General features: G+C 44.9%; 1 protein-coding gene across 2 annotated transcripts in view; it reads right to left on the minus strand.

The window, feature by feature from the left end:
* Positions 1-621: 621 nt before the first annotated feature.
* The window catches only part of NRP2 (neuropilin 2), a 251,730-nt gene continuing 225,597 nt past the window's right edge, over positions 622-26,754 (minus strand). Inside the window, exons 16-17 of one of the 2 annotated variants that reach the window (XM_083401222.1) lie at positions 11,367-11,435; positions 622-2,826 (exon numbers count right to left, since the gene is read on the minus strand). In XM_083401222.1, the coding sequence (XP_083257348.1) occupies positions 2,519-2,826; positions 11,367-11,435 (377 nt within the window). In that variant the 3' untranslated portion in view covers positions 622-2,518. The remainder of the gene's footprint in view (positions 2,827-11,366; positions 11,436-26,754) is intronic. The other variant, XM_083401223.1, reaches the window with a different exon arrangement.

Consider the following 26,754-nt stretch of genomic DNA (forward strand, 5'->3'; position numbering starts at 1 on the left):
GCGGCAAGCAAATCCTGTTCGCTATCTGGCGTGCACATGACAGGGTGCACACCAAAGAAGCGAAACATGTGAACTGGGCCGCAATGCTTGCTGACATTATGTTCCTGGGAGACTGCATCTCAACAGCTGTGCCGGCAGAACATCACAAAACATGCTATTGCGCCAGCATCCCAGCAACGTTATCCTGGCATGTGTGTTTACGGTTGGGTGTCACCCCACAGCAGATTTCTGAAATTTCTGCTGCAGATCCCCACCCGCTGAGTCTGGAAGAAGAAGAAGAAGAAGAAGAGTTTGGATTTGATATCCCGACTTTCACTCCCTTTAAGGAGTCTCAAAGCGGCTAACATTCTCCTTTCCCTTCCTCCCCCACAACAAACACTCTGTGAGGTGAGTGGGGCTGAGAGACTTCAAGGAAGTGTGACTGGCCCAAGGTCACCCAGCAGCTGCATGTGGAGGAGCGGAGACGCGAACCCGGTTCCCCAGATTAGGAGACTACCGCTCTTAACCACTACACCACACTGGAGATTGTTCCTACATAGCAGCCACTTGGATTTCTCCTAAAACAGTCACTTGAAGATGGCTGAAACAAGAGCTGAAACAAAAGGCATTGGAGATCAAAACTTAGCATTTGTAAACTTCTCTTTTACTGGTCTGCGACACACCTCAGGCGTGACAGCATTAGAAATATATTGGACCAATTGAAAGGACAAAACTCTACCCAGTAGAGATCCAAGGACCACAATGATGATGATGAAGATGATGATCATGAGGATGAAAAGGAAAAGGAACAGGGGAAAGGGGGGACGCCTCTCTTGTATTTTGATACAGCACACACCTCTAAGTAAAGGGGAAAATATTTTTCTAAGGCACTTGATTAAAAAAAGATACACACACGTACGAACACAAAACCCTTCGGAAACAAACAATTTGCCTTGCAAATCACTAGGGAGCAAGTTGCACTGTTCTGAAGGGATAGGAAGGTGGCAGCAGATTGGTCCAGACCTTTTTTCCTGTTTCCCCGACAACCGCACTGGAATATCAGACGAGACTCGATACCCTGCAAAGGATCGTAATGGTTGCTTCCCACCAAAAAGGCCTAACTCTGCAAAGAAGCGATGCTTCGGCTGGGCAGAAAGCACCAGGGCCGTGCCAGCTGTGGATGTGCTCAAAGGCAGCGCCACTCAGAGGTGGGGGGATCTGTCGCTGTTGGGATGTTGTTGGGCTACAACTCCCTTTGTCGCCGACAAGCGGCCAGACGTCTTTGCAGAATGAAGCCCTTAGTCCTAGCAAATGAAGAAACTTAAATGATGCCTGTTAAAAGGAAGGAGGTATCCGCAACCACTCTCCGTCGGGGCTGGATCGCTGTGTTCCTCCCCCCTCCCTTAAACTCCATTCCTCCCCCTCCCCCACAAGAGTGGTCACAGCATTAACAAAATATATATATAGCAGCCTGTCCTCCTCTCAAAGCATATAAAAAGCCGTCTCCTGAGTTCCCGGGCATCTTATAATTGTGTCTTTTGTTTGCTGTGATTTTCTTATAATAAAAGGAATGGGATTATAAAGGGAAGTGCGGGGGGGGGGGGACGAGGACAGAAAGAAAAGTAAAAGACAGCCCTTATGATGAAGGCCTCTGCTGTTTCAATCCAAGATCTGGATTTAATAAATGGCTCTTATTCGCAAATCACTTTTAAGGCTCTTCAGCCTCTCTTGAGGAGTCGCCTCTGTCGAATTTCGCACCTCAGGCTGCCTTTTTCTTTTGCTTTGTAATCTGGGAAGAAAGCACCGCTGCTCCCATTGACCCGCAAGCCTAATTCCTGATCAGAAAAAGGTAAAGGCAACAACATACTTTCTTTTTTTTGTGGGGAGCGGGGTGGTGTGTCTATAAACTGCAGCTTGCTGGGCTCGTCTTACCGACAGGAAAGAACAAATCCCTTAAAATCAAGGAGCCTTTCTGAACGGCGATAAGCTGAATTGGGTGTGTGTGTGTGGGGAGATAGGCTCGCATGTGTGGTTGTGTGTAATTTGTAAAGACTAGCCTGGCCACTGAAAGAGGAACCGGGGGTGGGGTGTGGGGAGAGGGGAGGGCGGGGAGAAACTCTCTAGAGTTTTCTCAACTAGGGGAAAGAAGTGGGAAATAACGTTCAACATTCTGTTTCTCACTTCCTAAATGCTAACCAAACGTTTGGACTCTTCTGGATTTGATTCACTTGAATAAGACATAACAACAATAAGCATGAAAGCTCCTTCGCCTGCCCCAAGCCGGTTCTTATCGTGAGAACAATAAGCCGTATGGTTCTCTCCGACGGCCATCCTCTCCCCCTGGAAAAAAAGAAAGTTTACACAGTCCTCGTTTTCTCCTCCTTTTTGAAACGGCAGGGCTGTCCGTGACTCCTCCCCACTTGCGTATTCCAGCTCCGGCTCCGTGTAAGATTATGGCATTCAGCTCCCATATAAAAAGTAATCTTCACCAGCCACTTTTGCTGGAATGAAATGTCAAATGCGATTCTGGTGCAATCAGTCATGCCTCAGAGCAGCACTTTTGGTGGTTCATTTTGACCTTGTGCTTGATGCCGTCATAAAGCTCAAAGTTGTAGTTCTCCAAGGTGGTGGAGCTCCGAGAGGACAGGCCGGCGTAGGAACACGTGCAGTACAGGAGTAGACCCGCGCAAATTGCCCCCAGGAGCACACCAAGGGAACTCATGGCTATGATGGTGACCAGAATTGGGTCCAGTGTGTAGAGCCAGCTCTTCTCTTTGCCCATCTTTGGGGTGAGCGGAGAGTTTGTTGAAAACAGCGTGTTGTTGTTCTTCTCCAGGCCTAAGTAGTCTGAAACATAATTGAAGCAGGTGATTAGAAAAGGAGTTATCTTCATTTACCATATTTTTTGCTCTATAAGACTCACTTTTTCCCTCCTAAAAAGTAAGGGGAAATGTGTGTGTGTCTTATTGAACGAAAGCAGGCTGCGCAGCTATCCCAGAAGCCAGAACAGCAAGAGGGATTGCTGCTTTCACTGCCCAGCGATCCCTCTTGCTGTTCTGGCTTCTGAGATTCAGAATATTTTTTTTCTTGTTTTCCTCCTCCAAAAACTAGGTGCGTCTTGTAGAGTGAAAAATACGGTATTCTTTGATAACTCCAACCAGTGCAGTTAGGGAAAATGTACAAAACCAGTTCAAATATATGTTGGAAGTGTAAGGAAAAGGAAGGGACATTTTATCATATGTGGCAGGATTGTAATGTAATTAAATTTTTTTGGGAAATGATATACAATGAATTGAAGAAAATGATCCATTTAACATTTGTTAAAAAACCTGAAGCATTTTTGTTAGGGATTGTAGGGAAAGATCTGCCAAAAAAGCTGAAAAACATCTTCATTAGAGTTCTAATAGCACAAGGATGAAAGACTGAAGAAACCCCAATTAAAGAATCATGGCAAGAAAAATTGATGGACTATGCAGAACTGGCAAAACTGACATACAAGCTACGGGACAAGGATAACTGTGACTTTAAAGATGAATGGGAACCCTTTACAAAGTATTTGAAGACGCAACAAAGCGAACTGGACTCCTTGGCTGGCTTTGAATAAACATTCACAAACTTTTTATTGATTATAATCAGCTAAATAGTTTGAGGATTTTTACAACTGTGTAACATGCAGAAAACAGCATTTTTAGAGAAATCAAAGACTGGAACTGAGGGAAGTCGGGGGGTGGGGGTGGGGTTCTGTGGGGGGAGGGGGGAAAATGGGGGGAATAAGGATGATATGTTTCTGGATAATATGTTTTGTTTTAATTTTGAATAAAAAAGTTTAAAAGAAAAAGAAAAGGAGAGGGCTGGGCGATATATCATCCCAAACTGGTTTGAAGTCCATGATGGACTTTGCAGAACTGGCCAGATTGACCTGCAGGGTTCGAGATCAGGGCGATCAAAAATTTCAAAGGGATTGGAGAAAGTTTATTGTATATTTGAATAATAATTGCAAAAATTTGAAGACCCTAGCAGGATTGAAATAAATCCTACAATGCGGACAATGGAAGTTAAAGAGCTAAATTGCGAGACAGGACTTGAAAGCGGAAAACCTGCTGAAGGGAAGTCATATGCTTGGCAGAGTAGAGTTTGTTTGTTTGTTATTGTATTGTCGATAATATTGTTTAAGAAGGAATAAATAAATAAATAAATAAACAAACAAATAAATATTTTTTAAAAAATAAAGAATGAAGTCCATCTCGTGATATCGGTTTCATAATTTTTGACCTGGCAATATACAGTGATACCTCGGGTTAAGTACTTAATTCGTTCCGGAGGTCCGTTCTTAACCTGAAACTGTTCTTAACCTGAAGCACCACTTTAGCTAATGGGGCCTCCCGCTGCCGCCGTGCCACCAGAGCCCGATTTCTGTTCTCATCCTGAAGCAAAGTTCTTAGCATGAAGCACGATTTCTGGGTTAGCGGAGTCTGTAACCTGAAGTGTATGTAACCTGAAGCGTATGTAACCTGAGGTACCACTGTATTGTGAATCATGATGTGCGTGTGTTTGTGTCTGTGTGTGTTTGTGTGCTGTGTGGAAAACCACAATGTGAGGAAAACCGTGAAGCCGACCAGTGCCTCTACCTACTTCCATCCTTATTTCAGACATCGTGATATATCAGCTGGTGATATATATCACGATGTTGAAAACCAGATATTGCCCAGCTGTAGTCCTCACATGATCACTTTAGGCGATGGGCTTGTGTGGTGCGAACCACCATCTCTGTGTGGGATATATATATATATATATATCTCCCTGCCCAAACTCTTACTTCCAATTTGTACTGTCTGTGGAGGTATGGCTCTGGTAGGGGCAGCGTCACCCACACCTCCAAATTATCTCTCTTTACGATTTCCCTGTCCCTTGTTTTCCTCTCTGCTTTTCTCAAAGAATTGTTGCGCGGTTCTGGCTCAGTGCGATGAAAAAAGTGCAAGATAGCATTCCCCCCACATCGAATCAAAACTGTAGCTGTTGGTTGCCAAATTTCTACGCCTAATTTGTCCCCAGTTTACGCTCCAGCTGATTTCTGTTCCTCTTGAAGTATTACATCTGAAGGATGTTAATTCTGACGTGCTCACAAAAATAGCAACGGGAGGGGGAGAATTCAGAAGAGCTTGTGAGTTCAAGTAATGGTTTTTGAAGTAACTTTTTCTCACACAGTGGCAGCCAGTTTGTTTACTGCACTCCAATGTATTAAGGCCCTGAGGAGAATACAGTATTAACTACTGTATCTATAAAGGTAAAAGGTAAAGGTAAAGGACCCCTGAATGGTTAAGTCCAGTCAAAGGTGACTAAGGGGTTGTGGCGCTCATCTCGCTTTCAGGCTGAGGGAGCCGGCGTTTGTCCACAGACAGCTTTTCAGGTCATGTGGCCAGCAGGACTAAACTGCTTCTGACACAACGGGACACCGAGATGGAATCCAGAGCGCATGGAAACACTGTTTACTTTCCTACCGCAGTGGTACCTATTTATCTACTTGCACTGGCGTGCTTTCCAACTGCTAGGTTGGCAAGAGCTGGAACAGAGCAACAGGAGCTTACTCCATCGCAGGGATTTGAACCGCTGACCTTCTGAACGGCAAGCCCAAGAGACTCAGGGGTTTAGATCACAGCGTCACACGCGTGCCTTGTAACTATCTATACTCCATGTTGTCCTGGAATCTAGATAACTGCACCTGCCATTATCCAACAGGATGGAGGAAGTTTCTCCACCTGTGAAAAAAACCTTCCTTTCTGAAGTTTCTCTTCTTCTTGACCAGGCATAGGAAAACTCTGGCCCTCCAGATGTTTGGGACTACAATTCCCATCATCCCTGACCACTGGTCCTGTTAGCCAGGGGTGATGGGAATTGTAGTCCCAAACATCTGGAGGGCCGGAATTTGCCTATGCCTGTTCTTGACTCTGAGTGCTAGATTGTCATACATCAACTTACTTCAGTATATAGTCCCCGCCATTAACAGATAAGTACCCCAGTATTTGCAGGACAGTCTATTTCTCAGGAAAGAGGTGTAGATCTGTGTCTCTGCAGGGCTGGAAAAGTCTTTTGCCTGGGTTCCTGAATAACTGTTGCCAGTGTCAACAACAGTGAGCTAGGTGGACCAATGCGATGACTTGGTATGCTATGTTCCTGTGATGTACAGATTTACGAAGTCAAAACATGCTTTGGCCAGCCGGGGCAGTAGTTATCAAAATTTGGTATGTTCCAGTGGTCCTTAGAGCAGCGATATGGGTGGTCAGACCAAATCAGATTGTTTTGTGATTCGAGGACCCGTCCCCCGCTTGGGAATAATAAAAAAACACGTAGACATGGCATATAAGGTTAATGGGCTAGAAAAAGGCCACAACTTAATTGATTACAGCATGTGAGAAGGTATTGGCTTAGGCATTGGACAAGAGCAATTTGACTCTACCCACTCAGGATGAGGGGCGAGTCTAACGAGGGGTTAACCACCAGTAGGGGGAGCCTGTTGATGCAAATATAACTATAAGCTCTCCCCTGATGTCACCGGGGGTCGTGCCATGGCCCCCCGCCACACAGGGCATCGGACAGGATCCACGACCGCCGGATTCCTTTAACGGAATACCCATAAGTGATGGGGTAGGCGATGGCCACACCTTGCCCTTCCACACACCAACAACACAATGCCTAACCGCCAGATACCAAGAAAGTTGTGACGATTGCTACGAGGTAGGCAAAAAAAAACCAAGAGAAAAAAAAGCCAATTTGCCAATTGGAAAAAACTCCTACCAGGCCCCCTGGGCAACCAGGGCGACCGACCATGGGTCCATAGCAAGGTCAAGCGAGAAACTACGCACTAAAGGGAGTGGTGGGTGGGTGACTCGCAAAAATCGGCAGGGCAATGGCAGGGGAGAGCTGGCGCGGCCGCATTTGAACGGCTAGACCACGCCCCCACGGTGTCTCCCGATTGGATGACCAGCTGGGAGGCGTGCCACGCCAGCGATGATGACTGGGCAGGGGGCAGAACGCCACCTGCGTGACGCGGGAACCGGCTCCCGCTCACAACACCTCCCCTCTGGAAGGAGGAGAGGCTTTTCCCAGCCAACTAGTTTAGGTTCCTATCTAAAGCTGCACAGACCGTGATTGACTATCCAGTGGGAAATTCCAATAGCGATCCATCACTAGTTGGGTCTATTGGAAGGTATTTCGAGAAAGGCAGGTGAAGATAACACCAGGCTGCTCCTCCTCCTCCGTGGCTGGTTTTGCTTTGCTTTGTGTTCCAAGTGTATGTTTGTAATGTATCAACTGCATTTTATAAATGCTGTGATCCGCTCTGTGGACTTCCATCAGAAAGCAGGGTATTAATCTGCTAAGTAAATAAATACGTCGAGTGTGACCTGACTCTCCATTTAAACAACTGGCCACTCCACATAATGAAAAATGGTGAACTGGATACAGAAAGCAAAAAAAGAAAAGAAAAGAAAAGAAAGAAAAGAAAGGCTCAAATATTTCTAAACGTGAAATGAAGCCTCGTAACATTTGAAGATTTTTACTACATCTCAATCCTCTTTAATGGTGTGACCTTTAATTTAAATGACCTTTGCTCAAGCCCACGAGTCTCACCCTCCTAGACATCCCGGGAATTACTTGCAGACTGAAATGCCTTCTGACATTATTTTCATATACTCCACATGTACTGTTCATACTTTTAAAGCAGCGGCAGGGGATCTCTGGCCTGTGGGCCAATCTAATACTACTACTACTACTACTACTACTACTACTAATAATAATATTTATATCGCGCCCATCTGGCTGGGTTTCCCCAGCCACTCTGGGCAGCTCCCAACAGAATATTAAAAACACGACAAAACATCAAACATTAAACACTTCCCTAAACAGGGCTGCCTTCAGATGTCTTCTAAAAGTCAGATACAGTGGTGCCTTGGTTTATGAACCTAATCCGTTCCAGAAGTCTGTTTTTAAATGAAAGCATTCTTAAACCAAGGCGTGCTTTCCCATAGCAGCGGGGGACTCAATTTACAAATGGAACACACTCAACAGGAAGCGGAACATATTCTGCCTCCAAGGCAAAGTTCACACACCAAAACACCTACTTCCGGGTTTGCAGAGTTCTTAATCCAAGTTGTTCATAAACTAAGCTGTTCTTAAACCAAGGTACCACTGTAGTTGTTTATTTCCTTGACATCTGATGGGAGGGCTTTCCACAGGGTGGGTGCCACCACCGAGAAGGCCCTCTGTCTGTTTCCCTGTAAGCTCACATCTCGCAGTGAGGGAACTGCCAGAAGGCCCTCAGAGCTGGACCTCAGAGTCTGGGCTGAATGATGGGAGTGGAGACACTCCTTCAGGTATTCTGGCCCGAGGCACCAACACTTTTAATGGCGCTCAGAAACGTACTGGGATGGTGGGAAGGGTGGTCCAAGTTGGTCTGCAAGGCTATTTTCCCCACACCACGCCCAGTTGCCCATTCCCTGATGGCACCCATGGTATCAGCTGATGGGCATTAGGGTGGGGTTGAATCCTGTTGATTATTCAGCTTAAAGAGTGGGGTTTTTTTTGCCAATGAATTCATTCCAAAGCCGACCTATTAATTCCACTGGGCAGCCTTTGGGAAGTGTCAGGCAACTGCCACCGGTTCAGGAGGGAGAGAGGAAAGCCATTTCCGAGCTCGGGAGGAGAGGGAGTTGCGGGTTAACCCCTCCCACACACGCGGGGGCTGGCCTTTTGCCCCTGCGAGATCCAGGGAATCCCCAGGCGTGCCTTCGACCCAGCCCACCAATCAGCGGGCAGGGGAGGCGTGGCCTAGCCTACTTAAGGCCAGGCACGTCCGGGGACCGCCCTCTTTCCCCTTTCCAGCTGAGCGATTTTCCCATCCCACCCACCCTTAGGCTTAGCTAGCCATGACCTTGCTATGGACTCCGGTTGGTCGCCGCAAGGGGCCTGGTAGGAATTTTTCCAATTTGGCGCACTTCCAGCTTTTTGGTTTTTTCGCCTACCTCGTAGCAAACGTCACAACTTCCGCGGTATTGGCGGTTAGGCATTGGCAGGGGTTAATTGTTATGCAAATGAATGGGGGGGAAGGAAGCGCCATCACCTTCCCCCAAGGAAAAGGGTAGTCCGGTAGAGGTCTCCGGGGGGCGTTGCCTTGTCCGAAACCTAGGGAGATAAGGGCCTCCGGCACGCCCCAGAGCGGTGACACGCGTGGGATCCTAGTTGGCGTACTTCAACAGGACTCCCACGACTTGTGGATAACCCTTCCCGGTCTCCATGCCGGGTAGTCGATAGGAGCCAATGCCTAAGGCCAATACCTTTCAATTCTGTAATCAATAAAGGTGTGGCCTTTTTATGCCCATTAACCTTAAATAACGTGTCCAGTGTCTTCATTTCACATGGGGGAGGGGACTTGCCGGATGGATTACAGAGAGCCCCCAAAGATAATAGAAAGCAGCGCCTCCAGTGGAGAGGAGCTTCAGGGCTCGGAGGAGGCGAGGCGGTGCCAGGACACCTTGCCTGGGCAAGGCGGGGAGGGGAGAGGTCCACCGTTACCCACGCCCTCCTTGCGCAGTAAGGTTTCGCGCCGAGAGGGGAGGCGCAGACTGGACGTCAAGAAAGGACTTTTCTGGAGAAAGTTTAATCCCCGCCCACTCACAGAATGAGTCAGCCACGGGAGAGTGGCCCTCTGGACAGAAAAAGTTTATTTTGCACCAAAAGCAAGGCTTCACAGCCAAGCAGGGAGGTCTTTGCCTGCTTGCTCTCGAGCAACCCCTTGGAAACCCAACAGGAAGCCTAGAAGCAGGGCCTGAAAGAGCCTTCTCCTGGAAGGCTCAAGAATTTCCCACTCTGGAAGAATGGCAGATGAAGATGATGGACTATATGGAATTAGCAGAAATGACTGGCAGAATCCGAGACCGGGGAGAAGAGTTGGTGGAAGAAGATTGGAAGAAATTTAAAGATTATTTACAGAAACATTGCAAAATTAATGAATGATAGAATGATGTTTGGATTGAGGTTAAGGGGTTTTTAGCAATAATGTTTGAAAGAATATGTAAAAATGGAATGTTAACAGATGGGAAGATAAAGCTAAAATTTACTAAGATCAAAATTAAGATAAAGGTAAAGAGGGAAAGGATTTGCTGAACAAACAATTGAATGGGAATACAATGAGGGGAGGTGTGGGGAAATCCGAGAAACAAGCAAATGTAAGATATGTTCTGAAAGATGGAATTGTTCTTAATTGTTTTTATTTTATTTTTTCGTATTTTTGTATTTTTTCTTTTTTGTGTGTTTTTTCGGTTATTTTGTGAAAATCTTAATAAAATATTATAAAAAAATAATAATGAAAGAGCCTTCTCCTTCTATTGTTCTTCAGTAACTGGTGCCCAGAGGCATATTGGACGTCAATACTATGTAGCCATCATGACTAGCAGTCATTGGTTTCAACTTGTGGCTGAGCATCTTTGATAAAACGTATTTAGCCCAGAACTTGAGATTCCACTGTATCTCTGAGATACAGTGGTACCTTGGTTCTCAAATGGCTTGGTTCCCAAATGCCGAAAACCCAGAAGTAAGTGTTTCGGTTTTCAAATGTTTTCCGGGGCACCTGCAACAATCAGAAGCCATGCCTTGGTTTTCGAACATTTCAGAAGTCAAATGGATTTCTGGAATGGATTAAATTTGGCGCTTTTGTTTTTCCTATTTATTTTGAGTTTTGGTTTTTGAGGCTTTTTTGGTTAATTTGTTTTTGTGACTGTGTGGAACCCAGTTCGGCTACTGATTGATTGTTTGTGTGACTGTGGAAATGGATCATCAGTGCAGGTAAGAATTTTTTTTTTAATCATCTACAATACTGTCTTATTTATTTAATATTACAGTACATTGAGTATTGCTTTCATTTTATGGATCAGTGGTCTTGTTATATAGTAAAATTCACGTTAAATTGCAGTTTTAGGGGTTGTTTTTAAAAGTCTGGAACAGATTAATCTGTTTTGCATTGCTTTCTATGGGAAAGCGCGCCTTGGTTTTGGAACACTTTGTTTTTGGAACGGACTTCCAGAACGGATTAAGTTTGAGAACCAAGGTACCACTGTACTTTTCCTGGAGCGGCATAAGGCACATTGCTTTTAAAATACAGTGGTACCTCTGGTTAATAACTTAATTAGTTCTGGAGGTCCGTTCTTAAACTGAAACTGTTGCTAACCTGAAGCACCACTTTAGCTAATGGGGCCTCCTGCTGCCGCCGCGCGATTTCTGTTCTCATCCTGAAGCAAAGTTCTTAACCCGAGGTACTATTTCTGGATTGGCGGAGTCTGTAACCTGAAACGTCTGTAACCTGAAGCGTTATGCAACCCACAATATCTCATACTCACCATCTTCAGCGTCTTCTCCAAAGTCTTCCCCGTTGATTGAAATGTCATCCTCTAAAGCTGGGAAATCGACTGGAATGAGAAATATTTTGTTGTTACTCTAAAATTCTGCATCACCAACCAGCAACGACACACTTTTCATAAGATATGCAAGCTCAAGAAAGCATTTTTTTTTAGGCTATTCATAACCAGGGCCAACTTCCGCTAATATTCATGAGCACACAATGGAAGATATGTATATCATAGGAGCTCTTCTTTCATCTCTACCAAATAATCTGCTTTTAGGGAAAATGAAAGGGAGGGGGGGGGGAAGGAGTAGAACTAGATAATTCTGATTGCTGTTGAAACATTGTCAGTAGTGTCTTCATAATGGCTATAATTCATTAGCAACCACGGACACAGGTATTATCTTTGTAACTTTCAACAATGACCATCATTAGTCACCATTAACACAACATCCATTTGGCACACTCCGCATGCCATCATCTGGCGGGCTTCTCAGCAGATGCGACGACCCAAATGACCCGCTTTCAACCTGGGCTCCAAATGAATTCAAAGTGATTTATGGAATGATGTGTGTCATCATAATCACCTAGGTATTAATATAAAAGCCGGACAACACTAAGGAGATGCAGAACCCCACAAATGGGTATCAGGTATTTATGAAAATTATTTCTGTGAGCCGAGCCTTTTAGTGTGGGAGATTTTTCTTTAGGTTCTTTGAAACATGTTAAAATATCGGTCCAGAGAGTATTGTGAACGGTGCTAGGTCTCTATCACAATCTGGATTTCATTGTACATCTCCTTGGGAAGTTGTTTTCAAAAGGCATTTTTTTAAAAAGGGGGGAGAACATATACAGTGGTACCTCAGGTTACATACGCTTCAGGTTACAGACTCCGCTAACCCAGAAATAGTGCTTCAGGTTAAGAACTTTGCTTCAGGATGAGAACAGAAATCGTGCTCCGGCGGCACGGTGGCAGCAGGAGGCCCCATTAGCTAAAGTGGTGCTTCAGGTTAAGAACAGTTTCAGGTTAAGAATGGACCTCTGGAACGAATTAAGTACTTAACCCAAGGTACCACTGTATACATATGCAGAATATATAGTTTCAGCACCTTTTCTTTCTTTCTTTTATAATAATCTTTATCGGTTTAAAATACAGACATAAAGAATCATTCACAACAGAAACACAGAAGAAAAAGAAAAGAAAAAAGTCAAGGTAAAAAGAAAAACCTGTATACAAAAGGAAACTGCATCTTCTCGGATAACAATCAAATAAAAGTTTTGGATATAAAACTTCAGCACATTTCAGTTTCAGCACGTTTTCAATGCATGGTTCTTTTGCGGTTAACATGTTCCATAATATGTTTCCTTCCAATGTGTGCATTGTCCCACATTTTCAAAAAGTCTAATTTCACACACGTATGTATGTACAGTAGTACCTTGGTTCTCAAACGCCTTGGTTCCCAAACGCCGAAAACCCGGAAGTTGAACGTACGATGCGGCTGTCGGCTATTGTTTCTGGGGTGCCTGCTCTAATTAAAAGCTGTGCCTTGGATTTTGAACATTTCAGAAGTCTAATGGACTTCTGGAACGGATTAAGTTTGGCGCTTTTGTTTTTGCTATTTATTCTGTGATTTTGAGGCTTTTTGGGTTAAATTGTTTTTGTGACTGTGTGGAACCCAGTTCAGCTACTGATTGATTGATTGCGACTGTGGAAATGGATAAAAGCCCCCCATCCAAACAATGACTATCATCAGTGAAGGTAAGAGGGGGAAAAATAATTTTAATTTTTATCATCTACAGTACAGTGGTACCTCGGGTTAAGAACTTAATTCGTTCTGGAGGTCCGTTCTTAGCCTGAAACTGTTCTTAACCTGAGGTACCACTTTAGCTAATGGGGCCTCCCGCTGCCACCACCGCATGATTTCTGTTCTCATCCTGAAGCAAAGTTCTTAACCCGAGGTACTATTTCTGGGTTAGAGGAGTCTGTAACCTGAAGCGTCTGTACCACTGTACAGTGGACGCTCAGGCTGTGATTGCGATCCGTGCGGGATGCTCATTCGCAACCCGCAGCGTCCGCAACCTGCAGCAGCACATCAGCGCACGCACAGGTTGTGATCCGGTGCTTCTGCGCATGGCGACCGCCGAAACCTGGAAATAACCCGTTCTGGTACTTCCGGGTTTTGGCGGTCTGCAACCCGAAAAAACGTAACCTGACGCATCTGTAACCCGTTGTACGACTGTACTATCTTATTTATTTTATAATACAGAACATTGATTATTGCTTTCATTTTATGGATCAACGGTCTCCTTAGATAGTACAATTCATGTTAAATTACTGTTTTCAAAAGTCTGGAATGGATTAATCCATTTTACATTATTTTCTATGGGAAAGCGTGCCTTGGTTTTGGAACGCTTTGGTTTTGGAACGGACTTTCGGAACAGATTAAATTTGAGAACCAAGGTACCACTGTCTACCACTTGTTCTCTTGGCACTTGATGGCTTACAGCTAAGGGCAGTAGTTCTGGCTGTTTCGACGCAGAATGGCCTGACTCACGTAGAAAGAGCAAGGTAAGGCAGTTTCGTTTTTAACAGTGCAAAGGGATTCGGGATGAGAGATGACTGATGCTTGACTTCCGGCAGCTGCTTAAGTGTTGGATTGAAAGGGAAAGGGCTCACGAGGAAGTAGCTTTGGGGGACGTTTGCCACAAGCCAGGGGAAGTCTCTGCATTCCTTCCCAGATCTCCTTTCACTGTTTTCAAAGCATTCCCCTCTCTTGCAACATGACTGGCATAGATCCATTTGAAAGCATAAGCAACTGAGACCACCATATCTAGCTTGGTCCTAAATGCGAGGACTGTCTGCACAGAAGAATCTATCTGTGATGTCTAATTTGTGACGGCTTTTCGCACATGCAAGTCATTAACTGAAGCCGTCAGGTGATGAATTTGGATGTGTCACATGTGGTGGGAATGCCGACCTATTAAACAATTCTGTATTGAATTTTTTGAAGAAATCAAAAAGATGTTTAAAATATCTTTCAGTAAAAAAACAGAGGCATTCCTTTTAGGTATAATTACAAACGATATTCCCGACAATCAAAGGAAAGTATTCCTTTATGCAACGACAGCTGCCAGGATGCTTATAGCAAAAAATTGGAAAGGGATAAAAATACCATCAATGAAAGAATGGCAAATTAAATTTTGTGAATATATGAATCTGGCAAGACTCACAGCATTCATAAAGGGACAATCGGACCAGAAATTATTAAAAGAATGGGGATGTGCTAAAGAGTATATGAAAAAAACATTGTTCTGGAGTAAGCATATCAGTATGTAATGAATGATGCTTTACAGGGTTAAAGAAAAAGAAAAATGGTGTAAAAAAGTACAAAGATGGTAGAAATCTACATTAGACACAACAATACAGTAAGAGTAAAATTTTGAGGTCTTAGAACAAAGGAAGGAAGTATATGTATGTAATGACTAGATTAGAACGATGATATGGTTTTATTTGTAGATGTATGCTTTTTTGTTTTGTTTTGGTTTTTGTGTGTGTGTGTTCTGTTGTTCTTTCTTGTTTGTATAGTATTATTTTGGATTCAATGTTTCTAATTTTTGTTATGATGTTATGATTTTGCATTGAAAATAAAATAATTTTTTTAAAAAAGAATTTGGATGTGTCAACAGAGCCAAAGATGACTCCATCTCAAGTTGCTGAACCTCAAACATCTCCAAGATTGAAGACAAAGAGCAGAACCACTGATTTTTTTTGCCCTATGCTCTCTTAGGCTAAGCAACATGAGTGGAGCCACTCCTACCATTCTAGGAAAAAATGTATTCTGCTGTTCGGTGTCTCTCACACAAGTCGAAACACAAACAAAAAACAAACAATCAGCCGACAATTTGTAAGGCCAATGAAGTGAAACCATGAATATGTGCCTGACAAGCATTGCACAAACAATTTGCCTCGCAAGCAATGTGGTGATATAACATTCAGGAATTACAAGCAATTATTAAAACTACAGATGTACTTGCCACAAGGAAAACTAGACATGAATTGCTGTGCAGAAATACGTAAGAGGCTCTGCTGCTGGAAGAGGCACCAGCTAAGTATGTCTCTGGAAAAGGAACGGCTCCAGCAGCTGGAGCAAAAAGAACTGATACTGCAGCTCTGTAGCAGCCGGGCTTTCAGGGATGCAGCCAGTGCCAGCCAAAAGCATCATGCTACCTGAAGCACAGCCCAAACGCTAGGGCCAAGGCTTTCCTAAGTCTTGCTGCTGTATTTAGTCACCAATTCCTCCCCCTTGCCCCTCGTGGTGTATCCCAAAACAGATTATTTCACCCTGCTGCATGGCCAGCACCAGTAACATCACAACTCGCCCTCCATGCTAGGGCAGCTGCTACTTTTGTACTGCTCTGCTTGAAAGACCTACATACCGGTCTTGAAAGACCTACATTGGCTCCCAATACGTTTCCGAGCACAATTCAAAGTGTTGGTGCTGACCTTTAAAGCCCTAAATGGCCTCGGTCCAGTATATCTGAAGGAGCATCTCCACCCCCATCGTTCTGTCCAGACACTGAGGTCCAGCGCCGAGGGCCTTCTGGCGGTTCCCTCACTGCGAGAAGCCAAGTTACAGGGAACCAGGCAGAGGGCCTTCTCGGTAGTGGCACCCGCCCCGTTGAACGCCCTCCCACCAGATGTCAAAGAGAACAACAACTACCAGACTTTTAGAAGACATCTGAAGGCGGCCCTATTTAGGGAGGCTTTTAATGTTTGATGTAGTACAGTATTTTAATATTTTTTTTGGAAGCCGCCCAGAGTGGCTGGGGAAGCCCAGCCAGATGGGCGGGGTATAAATAATAAATTATTATTATTATTATTATTATTATTATTATTAGTGCAAATTTCTTGGAATCTACACTCATCTCCTGCAGGAGGAAGTCAGGAAGAGAGTGCCACTAGTAAAAAATGGTCAGTGTCATTTCAGAAGGGGGTGTGTGGATCTGTCTATCTCCAGTCTGTGTCCATTTAGCATGAAGTCTATCCGTCCTGTTTTCACATTAATCATAATTTTAAAAACACCCACAAGAAAACTAGTCTCTAAAATGCACCTTTCGTCACAAAATGCATTTTACACGAGCATTTCATCATTATGTGTGCCTTTCTTAATGCACCTTATCCTATAACATGCATTTCAAATGCCCTTTTTGCATTTTGAGCTGAGAAGCGAAGTGCAAAATTCAGACAGGTGCAAAACCCAAAGGATAATTACATGGATCTGGGAACTGCGGACAAGACTGGTTTGCTTTGGAATTTGGGGAGATCAAATTTTAGCCGTTAAAGTTTGTTGTACCGTTTGCTGCTGCTTCCTCGATAGTGCCTGATGGCACCAACGCTCAAGTTCTGTTCAAGGAATAAGATTTTAGAAAGTAGCACCCAAAACAACAGGTTGCCACCCTGATAGAGAAACAATTACTGAACCACAGGGACAGGGATTCCTGCACTAAAAGGGACTCTCTGCACTAAAAGGGACCCTCTAAAAGGGACCCTACATGACCCTCAGGGCCCCTTCCATCTTCACAATTCTATGATTTTAATAACTTCTTCACATATACAATGACATGGCAGTGAATTTCCATATACAAGCAACCATATTTTTGCAGTGGCCTTAGGTAAAGGTAAAGGTACCCCTGCCCGTACGGGCCAGTCTTGCCAGACTCTAGGGTTGTGCGCTCATCTCACTCTATAGGCCGGGAGCCAGCGCTGTCCGCAGACACTTCCGGGTCACGTGGCCAGCGTGACAAGCTGCATCTGGCGAGCCAGAGCCGCACACGGAAACACCGTTTACCTTCCCGCTAGTAAGCGGTTCCTATTTATCTACTTGCACCCGGAGGTGCTTTCGAACTGCTAGGTTGGCAGGCGCTGGGACCGAACGACGGGAGCGCACCCCCCACGGGGATTCGAACCTCCGACCATGCGATCGGCAAGTCCTAGGCGCTGAGGTTTTACCCACAGCACCACCCGCGTCCCAGTGGCCTTAAGACAACCCTAGTTATGTACCAGGGTTCATTTGAAAATAGCATACAGCGTACCGCATGTGGTGGGGTTGTAAAAAATTAAAGAGCTTTTGGGAACTGATATATAATGAATTATTTTTTTCCCAAATTAACATTTACTAAAAATCCTGAAACATTCCTTTTAGGCATTATGGCATCAGACATTCCAAGAGAGAAAGGAAGGTTTTCTATGTACACAACAGAAGCAGCGAGAATGCTGACTGCCAAGGGGTGGAAAGGAGAAAAAACACCAACAAAAGAGGGGTGGCAGGTCAAATTATTTGAATATATGGCATTAGCCAGTATGACAGAGAAGATAAGGGATCGGTCAACCCAAAAGTTCAATAAGGAATGGACAATATCTAAAAGAACATTGTCCCCATATTAAAACTTTAGTACGCTTTGACTAACTCTCGGAATGACATGAGGCAAAAAGAACACAAATAACATTTAATACAGACTAAGTTTATAGATAGATAGATGCAAGTAATAAGGAAACAAGGAGGTCGGAAGTTGATAGAGACAGTGTTCAGTTTGTAATAATTTTGTGTTTTGGTGTTGCACTTTTTTCTTCTTTTTGTTTATGAGTTACCTTTTATGGTTTTTTGTATGTATCGTTTATAAACCAATAAAGAAAGAAAATAGCACATAGCTGTGATTCCCATCCCTCACCTGGGCTCTAGAACTTGGAGCAAATGCAGTCATATTACTTCATAGCATATCAGCATCTGAGACCAACCTGTGATCCTCCATGTCTTGCTGAACTCCAAATCCCATCCACCCCAGTAAGCATGGCCAGTGATAAGGGATGAGGGAAACTGTAGTCTAGCAATATCTGGAGGCCCACAGTTTCCATACCTCCAGTGCTATTTTTCTAGAAAAAGAACTCACCATAAACACCTCCCTCCTTCCCTTAGAACGGCAATGGTGCCCACCTGAGAGGTGCCGGAATTGAGTTCTCGTGAGTTGCGTTTGAAATAAAGCCCTGCATATCAGTAAAAGCTATGGTTTCCCCAGTAGTGATGTATGGAAGTGAAAGCGGGACCATAAAGAAGGCTGATCGCCGAAGAATTGATGCTTTTGAATTATGGTGCTGGAGGAGACTCTTGAGAGTCCCATGGACTGCAAGAAGATCAAACCGATCCATTCTGAAGGAAATCAGCCCTGAGTGCTCACTGGAAGGACAGATCCTGAAGCTGAGACCCCCAATACTTTGGCCACCTCATGAGAAGAGAAGACTCCCTGGAAAAGACCCTGATGATGGGAAAGATGGAGGGCACAAGGAGAAGGGGACGACAGAGGACGAGATGGTTGGACAGTGTTCTCAAAGCTACCAGCATGAGTTTGACCAAACTGTGGGAGGCAGTGGAAGACAGGAGTGCCTGGAGTGCTCTGGTCCATGGGGTCACGAAGAGTTGGACACGACTAAACGACTAAACAACAACAACAACCAGTGCCTTACAAAGTTTTCTCCGGGAGATGTTGCAGAATGCAAAAAGTCCCTTACGATAAGTAATTCCAGCTTAGTTGCAACTGGAATCAGAACACAGTGTGTATGGTGTTGTTGTTTTTTAAAACCCAACAAAACCCAACAAAAAAGTTGAAGCTCTATAACATTTGCAGGAAGTCATTATTTTAAAAGTGAGTTCAGATTTCTCATCCCACTTCAGAACCAAGAGACCCAGATGGAAACATCTGGATCAAGAGCTGAAAAGACAGCATTACTGAGTAAGGGGAAGATGGGGGAGCTCAAGAGGGTGCCTGATGTGCCAGTTATACATTAAAAACACATAGTGATTTTCAGCCTTGTGACCTCATTGGATCCAAGAGGATAGATAGGATCAGCAGAAGGAACATGATCTACCCAAAGTTAGCAATTTTCTGTTTTAATGGAAGAGGGATCATAGAATCATAGAGTTGGAAGAGACCACAAGGGCCATCGAGTCGAACCCCCTGCCAAGCAGGAAACACCATCAGAGCACTCCTGACATATGGTTGTCAAGCCTCTGCTTAAAGACCTCCAAAGAAGGAGACTCCACCACACTCCTTGGCAGCAAATTCCACTGTCGAACAGCTCTTACTGTCAGGAAGTTCTTCCTAATGTCTTTCTTGTAGTTTGGATCCATTGCTCCGAGTCCGCTTCTCTGGAGCAGCAGAAAACAACCTTTCTCCCTCCTCTATGTGACATCCTTTTATATATTTGAACATGGCTATCGTATCACCCCTTAACCTCCTCTTCTCCAGGCTAAACATGCCCAGCTCCCTTAGCCGTTCCTCATAAGGCATCGTTTCTAGGCCTTTGACCATTTTGGTTGCCCTCCTCTGGACATGTTCCAGTTTGTCAGTGTCCTTCTTGAACTGTGGTGCCCAGAACTGGACACAGTACTCCAGGTGAGGTCTGACCAGAGCAGAATACAGTGGCACTATTACTTCCATAGTGTTCATGCCTAATAGTGAATAGTGCCTAATAGAGAATAGTGTTCATGCCTAATGTTCCTATTATAGTAAACAGTGCTTAACTTGGGCTGGATTTCCCCCTCTTTTTTAGTGTTATCAGTGATTTTTATTCATTCATACTTTTCAAGTTTATACATTTCACTAATTTTACAATCATTTTGACATTTCAAAACTTGGCTTCTTTCTCCCTCTTTCTGCGGTTCCTTAAATTTGTTTTTAATATCTTCTGTATATCCAAATTAACTTAATTTACTCATTTATTCATACTCTATAATTCCCGCCCCCAATTATATGATTTGTAAATCTTTTATGAACTTTCACCTTTTCATACCATAAATAAGCGTGCCAACCAAAAATACTATCCTGACCTTCTAGATCTAGAATATGTGGATTTTCTAATGTCATCCATTCCTTCAGCCAACAAAGACAAGATGCCTCATAATATATCCAGCAGGGAAAAGCCTCCTCTTGGCTGGATTTCACCCCCTCTCCCTGTGGAACATAGTGTCCTTGCCTTCAGTGTAATATACTGAGCAAGAGTTTTGGTGTGTTGTGCCCCAGCTGCTTACTGCAGTGCCAGTCATATCTCGATTGGATCTGTTCTGTGGCAGACAAGCACAAGACCTTTGCTGGACATTCCAGCTGACAGGAGCCTGCTGTCTTCATGGAAGGTCATGACTGCAGCCATGTGGTTTGAGAAGCTGGGTGGGCAATTTTCGTCTTCCCACATCACAGGAAAGCCTGCATTTCAGGGGGACTTGCCGGCGCATGGCACACGAAGGAATAATTTAGCAGATATGAAATGCATCCCGCCGCACTGGAATTTGCGAAATGCCAAAGGCTTGCACTCCAGGAATTAATTCTTAAAGCACATATTCAGAGGAAGAAATAAACAAAGAGAAAATTACAGAGTAGCCCTGTGGATTGAGGGCTTGGCCTGAGATCCGAGTTCCCTGCTGAGCTATAGAAAAGCCGGTTGACGGGGCAAGTCACTTGCTGCCTCATTTCCCCAACTTAAAAACAGGAATTACAGCATCCTACATCACCGAGTTGCTTTGAGGACAAATCTGGTTTTGTATTAAAAACGAAACGAAGACAGAACTCTGAAGTAGAGAAGAAAATGAAAGCAGTGGTGGGAACATGAACGAACACACACACACACACACACACACACGCACCCCAAGATGGACCAAAATCTGGCAGAGGAATGCTGGAGGATACTCAAATCACACGCAAAGACAGATTGTGAGCAAATGACTCCTTCTAAAAGAATGCTAAGTTAACAGGCAAAACTTGGGAGACTTCACATGCAAAATTAGATTCTATCCATCCAGAATCTTGAAATATTTGGTATAGATTGACAAAAAACTTAGATTGCTCTGTGCTCTTCACCTGAGCTTTTTTAAAGGAAATATTAGAACTGCCTAATTGGGATATTGGGGCTCGGGCAGTGCTGTGGTCTAAACCACAGAGCCTAGGGCTTACCAATCAGAAGGTCGGCAGTTCGAATCCCCACGACGGGATAAGCTCCCGTTGCTCAGTCCCTGCTCCTGCCAACCTAGCAGTTCGAAAGCACATCAAAGTGCAAGTAGATAAATAGGTACCACTCTGGCGGGAAGGTAAATGGTGTTTCCGTGCACTGCTCATGACCTGGAAGCTGTCTGCGGACAAACGCCGGCTCCCTCGGCCAGTAAAGTGAGACGAGCGCCGCAACCCCAGAGTCGTCCGCAACTGGACTTAATGGTCAGGGGACCCTTTACCTTTAATTGGGATATTATGATTTGCATGCAAAGGCCACTACAACATACCCATGCATTCCCTCCATGTTGCACTGGATACTCTTGGCATTGCCACCCTTATCTGAACAGTGGTAGTAGCTTCACATGACTTGCCAGGAAAGGGTTAAAGGTAAAGGGACTCCTGACCATTAGGTCCAGTTGCGGACGACTCTGGGGTTGCGGCGCTCATCTCGCTTTATTGGCCGAGGGAGCCGGCGTACAGCTTCCGGGTCATGTGGCCAGCATGACTAAGCCGCTTCTGGCGAACCAGAGCAGTGCACGGAAACGCCGTTTACCTTCCCGCCAGAGTGGTACCTATTTATCTACTTGCACTTTGACGTGCTTTCAAAAATCTAGGTTGGCAGAAGCAGGGACCGAGCAACAGCAGCTCACCCCGTCATGGGGATTTGAACCGCTGACCTTCTGATCGGGGCTCTGTGGTTTAACCCACAGTGCCACGCGCGTCCCAAAGGAAGGGTTAACCAGGGAGGGCAGAGAAATGGGCATGCTTGATCAGGGCCTGAGGTTCTAGGGGTATTTTCCACATCGTTTTTACATCACCAAACAGAACTGAACTTTTGCATGGCTCGAATTTTTGAAAACGCACAAACGTCCTTTTTTGAACGGTCCATTTCCCCTGGCAACTGTCCATTTTGGGTCTGGCTGCCTGTTAACAAAGGCCCAGGCCTCCACCGTCAATGAAACTCACCAGCAGCAAAATCTTTTGGGGTGCTTATCCCTTTCCCTACAAACCAGGAGTTGGGCAGTGAAGAAACACGCTAGCTAATTACCGTATTTTTCGCTCTATAGGACACACTTCCCCCCCTCCAAAAGTTAAGGGGAAATGTGTGTGTGTCCTATGGAGCGAATGCAGGCTCCTTGGCTTCAGCGATAGCAACGCGAAGCCTCCGAAGCGCAGAGGGAGCGCTCCCTCTGTGCTCCAGAGGCTTCGGGTTCCTTTCGCTGAAGCCTGGAGAACAAGACTCTCCTGGCTTCAGCAGAGAGGGAGAGCTGCGCAGCGCCCCTTCAGCCAAGCAGGTGGAGAAATGGAAGGCGCTCCGTTTCTCCTGCCGCTTCACTGAAGGGGTGCTGAGCAGAGAGGGGGAGAATTTTTTTTCTTGTTATTCCCCTCTAAAACAAGGTGCGTCCTATGGTTGGGTGCATCCTATAGAGCAAAAAATACGGTAATTGAGGTGGAAGAGTTCGCTCCCGTCTTTTACTCCATACCTTCCTTTCTGCCTCTTTGTTTCAGGCCAGAAATGTGACTCTCTCAAGTTTCTCGGTTCTTCTCACATGTTTAACTGGGGAGAAAAAAAATTACCGCCCCAATTGAGCGAGGGATAATCTGTGCATGGAAAGCAATTTCTGAACGCAGACCTCCCACGATGAATGTACAAGAGGCTGCTACGAGGGAACAGAAAATCCCCTCAAATTGAGCGTGTGGGGCTTACGTGCTGTGCGAAGAACGTAAGACCACATGCCTACTGTTGTACTGCGGTGCCCCCTCCCCAGTTTCCCACTTCCCACCAGTCTAGACCCTTCTTCTCCTCCTCTTCCTTCAAGAGCTGACACTGAGAACCATCTGTTGGGTGCAAGGAAAGAAACCGCTAAGAACTGCAAATGTGTGGTTGGTGCAAATGTGACACAGTGACTTTGCTCTTCTCTGCAATTTTGTGTGTGTGTTTGTAAAGTCACGGGGAACTGTGTGAGGGTATCAGATAATCAATGTTTTCTAAAGAAAATTCACTCTACGGGCCTTAAAAGGAAAAAAAAAAATACACTGGGGGAAATTTGAATAAGGAGAACATTTATACAAAAAGCTATTTACTCTGCTAGCAATTTTCTCTATTCCCTTTGCTAACGTTGCCGGCACTTGCGCGTTTGATCAAAAGCTTTATCCTTCACAATCCCATTTCCTTTGCCCGTCCAGTCCTGTAGTGAAGCCATAAACTTACTTAGTGGGGAATTGTTTGGGGATTCAGGAACCAGCCCTTGTGGGGCACGATTAGCAGGCCAGGTCGGTCCCCTCCCAAATGAGCAAATCTTGTGATTTTGAATTGCCACTGACGGTTGATACACGAGGGTTCCTGTCACAGTGGTAGCAACAACTTCTAGCGGGCTTCGTAGCCTGCCTGCTGTTCTTCCTCTAAATCTGCAAGCAATAGATGGGTAACCATTGATGCCGTTTCTAGCCGATTCATATCGCAGTGCTTGGGAATGGGATTATGCAGCACATTTGTTGGCAAACCTGAGCCAGGACGAACACAATATAAAATGTGATCACCAGAGAATAGAGAGAGCGAAGGGTCAGCCTACAATTACACTGTGATGCACATATTTCCAACGCTATCTTTTGGTGTGATTTCTTTTTTTAACACACAACAAAGGAGTGTTTCATTCTCTCAGCATGATCCAGCTTGCCAGTACAGCCATGGTACTTGCATATGAAGGCAGTTTAATCCCACTGGCTTCAGGATAACTGGCAGGCCAATTTGTAATATTGCTGGAAGAAGCTATGCTGTTACCCCAGGGCTCAACATGGCTAGCCACATAAGCACACATTGATTCACAGGCTGATGTAGGTGTCACATCCTCTAACAATGCAATGTGTTGCAAAGAAGCATTTCACACACAGAAACATCTTGCCTATTGTTTTTCCTTCGTTTATTCCATAAGGTGGAGACTGCTGGGAGTTTGCACATATCCGAGCTGTTGCAAATCCCTTGGAGGACTTCGTTGCTTTTGCATCGGCGGGTCAGGATTTTTATAGGTTTCTACCCCTAAACATCCCATCTTAATGGGTTTGAGGATGTAGCTGGGAAAAGATCTTTCAGTCAGGCAGCCTCCGTTCAAAGATATAACATTCAAACTGTTACGTTGTGGGTGAACATATCAGAATTGATGCTTTTGAATTATGGTGCTGGAGGAGACTCTTGAGAGTCCCATGGACTGCAAGAAGATCCAACCTAACCATTCTGAAGGAAATCAGCCCCGAGTGCTCACTGGAAGGACAGATCCTGAAGCTGAGGCTCCAATACTTGGGCCACCTCATGAGAAGAGAAGACTCCCTGGAAAAGACCCTGATGCTGGGAAAGATGGAGGGCGCAAGGAGAAGGGGACAACAGAGGACGAGATGGTGGGACAGTGTTCTCGAAGCTACCAGCATGAGTTTGACCAAAGTGCGGGAGGCAGTGGAAGACAGAAGTGCCTGGCGTTCTCTGGACCATGGGGTCATGAAGAGTCGGACACGACTAAACGACTAACAACAACAACATATCAGACGACACAGCTCTTGTTTATTCACAGGCCAGAACAGAACTGAACTGAAGGGTTCAGCGAGCCTGCTTATGTAGAGCTCCACTAGAACGCAACAGTAACCATTTTCTATAACTATCCAATCACTGAACGTCACTTTCAATCCCTTATTTGCATATGTGGACCTGAGTGAAAACTATCTACAGTATCCCCCTGCTGGCCCAGGGTGAGAACCTCAGTACATAACACAAACGGAGCAGGACTCTGACTGATCAACAGGTTGTTATAATAATGCATTGTCCCCTCAAGATTTTGATATCTGCATTAAACTCACCCGACACAATTTGCCTCTGACTTAAGCAACTAAGCACGTGCATTGTTTCAAGAGCTAATTTGGGGAGTGGATATGTCAATCCTTTGTTGTTGTTTTAATAGCAGCTGCAAACATTTAAACATAAGACGATAAGTGCAATACTGTTGCTGCTGCATGCATGAGACAGACTGCTGCTGGCACAGAAGATTTTCCCTTCCTCTCTTCGCTACAGCAACCCTCTGTGCACCCTTCAAAATCTGCAACCACAAGACACACACACACACACACACACAATCACTCCAGGGGCTACACGGGGTAGGAAGGGAAAGTCTATGCACATCACAGCATTAGATATAACCTATAAGCTGAAATACCACACACGTATTTTGATCAAATTCGATTAATATTTCAAAACAAAATTGAGGGGGAAATGTCACCAATATTATGTTTTTTTGGGTGGGGGGAGGTAGGGGGCTTCCTAAACATGTCGTGAATTACAGCTGTTGAACGTTGACTATCTGAGCAATAACAATAAAGCCATTATTAAGTGATGTCTTATGAAATGGCTGTTTTCCTGCTTCTCCTAGCCTTTCTCGAATCACTGAAAGGATCATTTATAAATCTTGAAAGGGGAAGGCTGCATTTTAATCGATGCACAGGACACCTCCACAGTACATTTCACGTAGCAGCTGAAAATGGCTGGGAAAATCAGAAAAGAGAGATAATGGCATTTGCATTAAGAGTGCCAAAGGTAGAAGGCTTTAAAACATCCATCTGAGAGCCAGGGAAAGGACGTGCAGAGCCACTGTGCTGACCTCTCTAGATGATTTTCCTGAGATTAGGCTGAAATCATACAAGAAACTAGCATGGTTTATAGCAAGACAGGTTGATCGCCTCTGACCTCTGGCACAGGATAATTTGACTCAGGCAAGCACCTGTGTATTCAAAACCAACAAGGTCAGGGGAAATGAAAAGAATGAGGTCTGTTGGCTCTCCCAATATTTCCCCCTCTTTAATAAAGGTGCTCTTCTTTTGAACTGTGTGGCGCTGTGGGTTAAACCACAGAGCCTAGGACTTGCCGATCAGAAGGTCGGCAGTTCGAATCCCTGAGACAGGGTGAGCTCCCATTGCTCGGTCCCTGCTCCTGCCAACCTAGCAGTTCAAAAGCATGTCAAAGTGCAAGTAGATAAATAGGTACCGCTCCGGCGGGAAGGTAAACAGCGTTTCCATGTGCTGCTCTGGTTCGCCAGAAGCGGCTTAGTCATGCTGGCCACATGACCCGGAAGCTGTACGCCGGCTCCCCCGGCCAATAAAGCGAGATGAGAGCCGCAACCCCAGAGTTGGTCACGACTGGACGTAATGGTCAGGGGTCCCTTTGCCTTTACCTTTATCACATAGACAGCTTTTCTGATCTAGAGCACCCCCACTTCCACTTTTGTGAATAGCCTTCCCGGGCGAAATACAAGCCCCTATGTTACCTCGCTGCCCCCCAAAGAGCAGGGTTATTAGTAGCTTGGGGCTGTAAT

The sequence above is a fragment of the Podarcis tiliguerta genome (genome assembly GCF_965153285.1).
Source record: "Podarcis tiliguerta genome assembly, chromosome: 1".
NCBI lineage: Eukaryota > Metazoa > Chordata > Lepidosauria > Squamata > Lacertidae > Podarcis > Podarcis tiliguerta.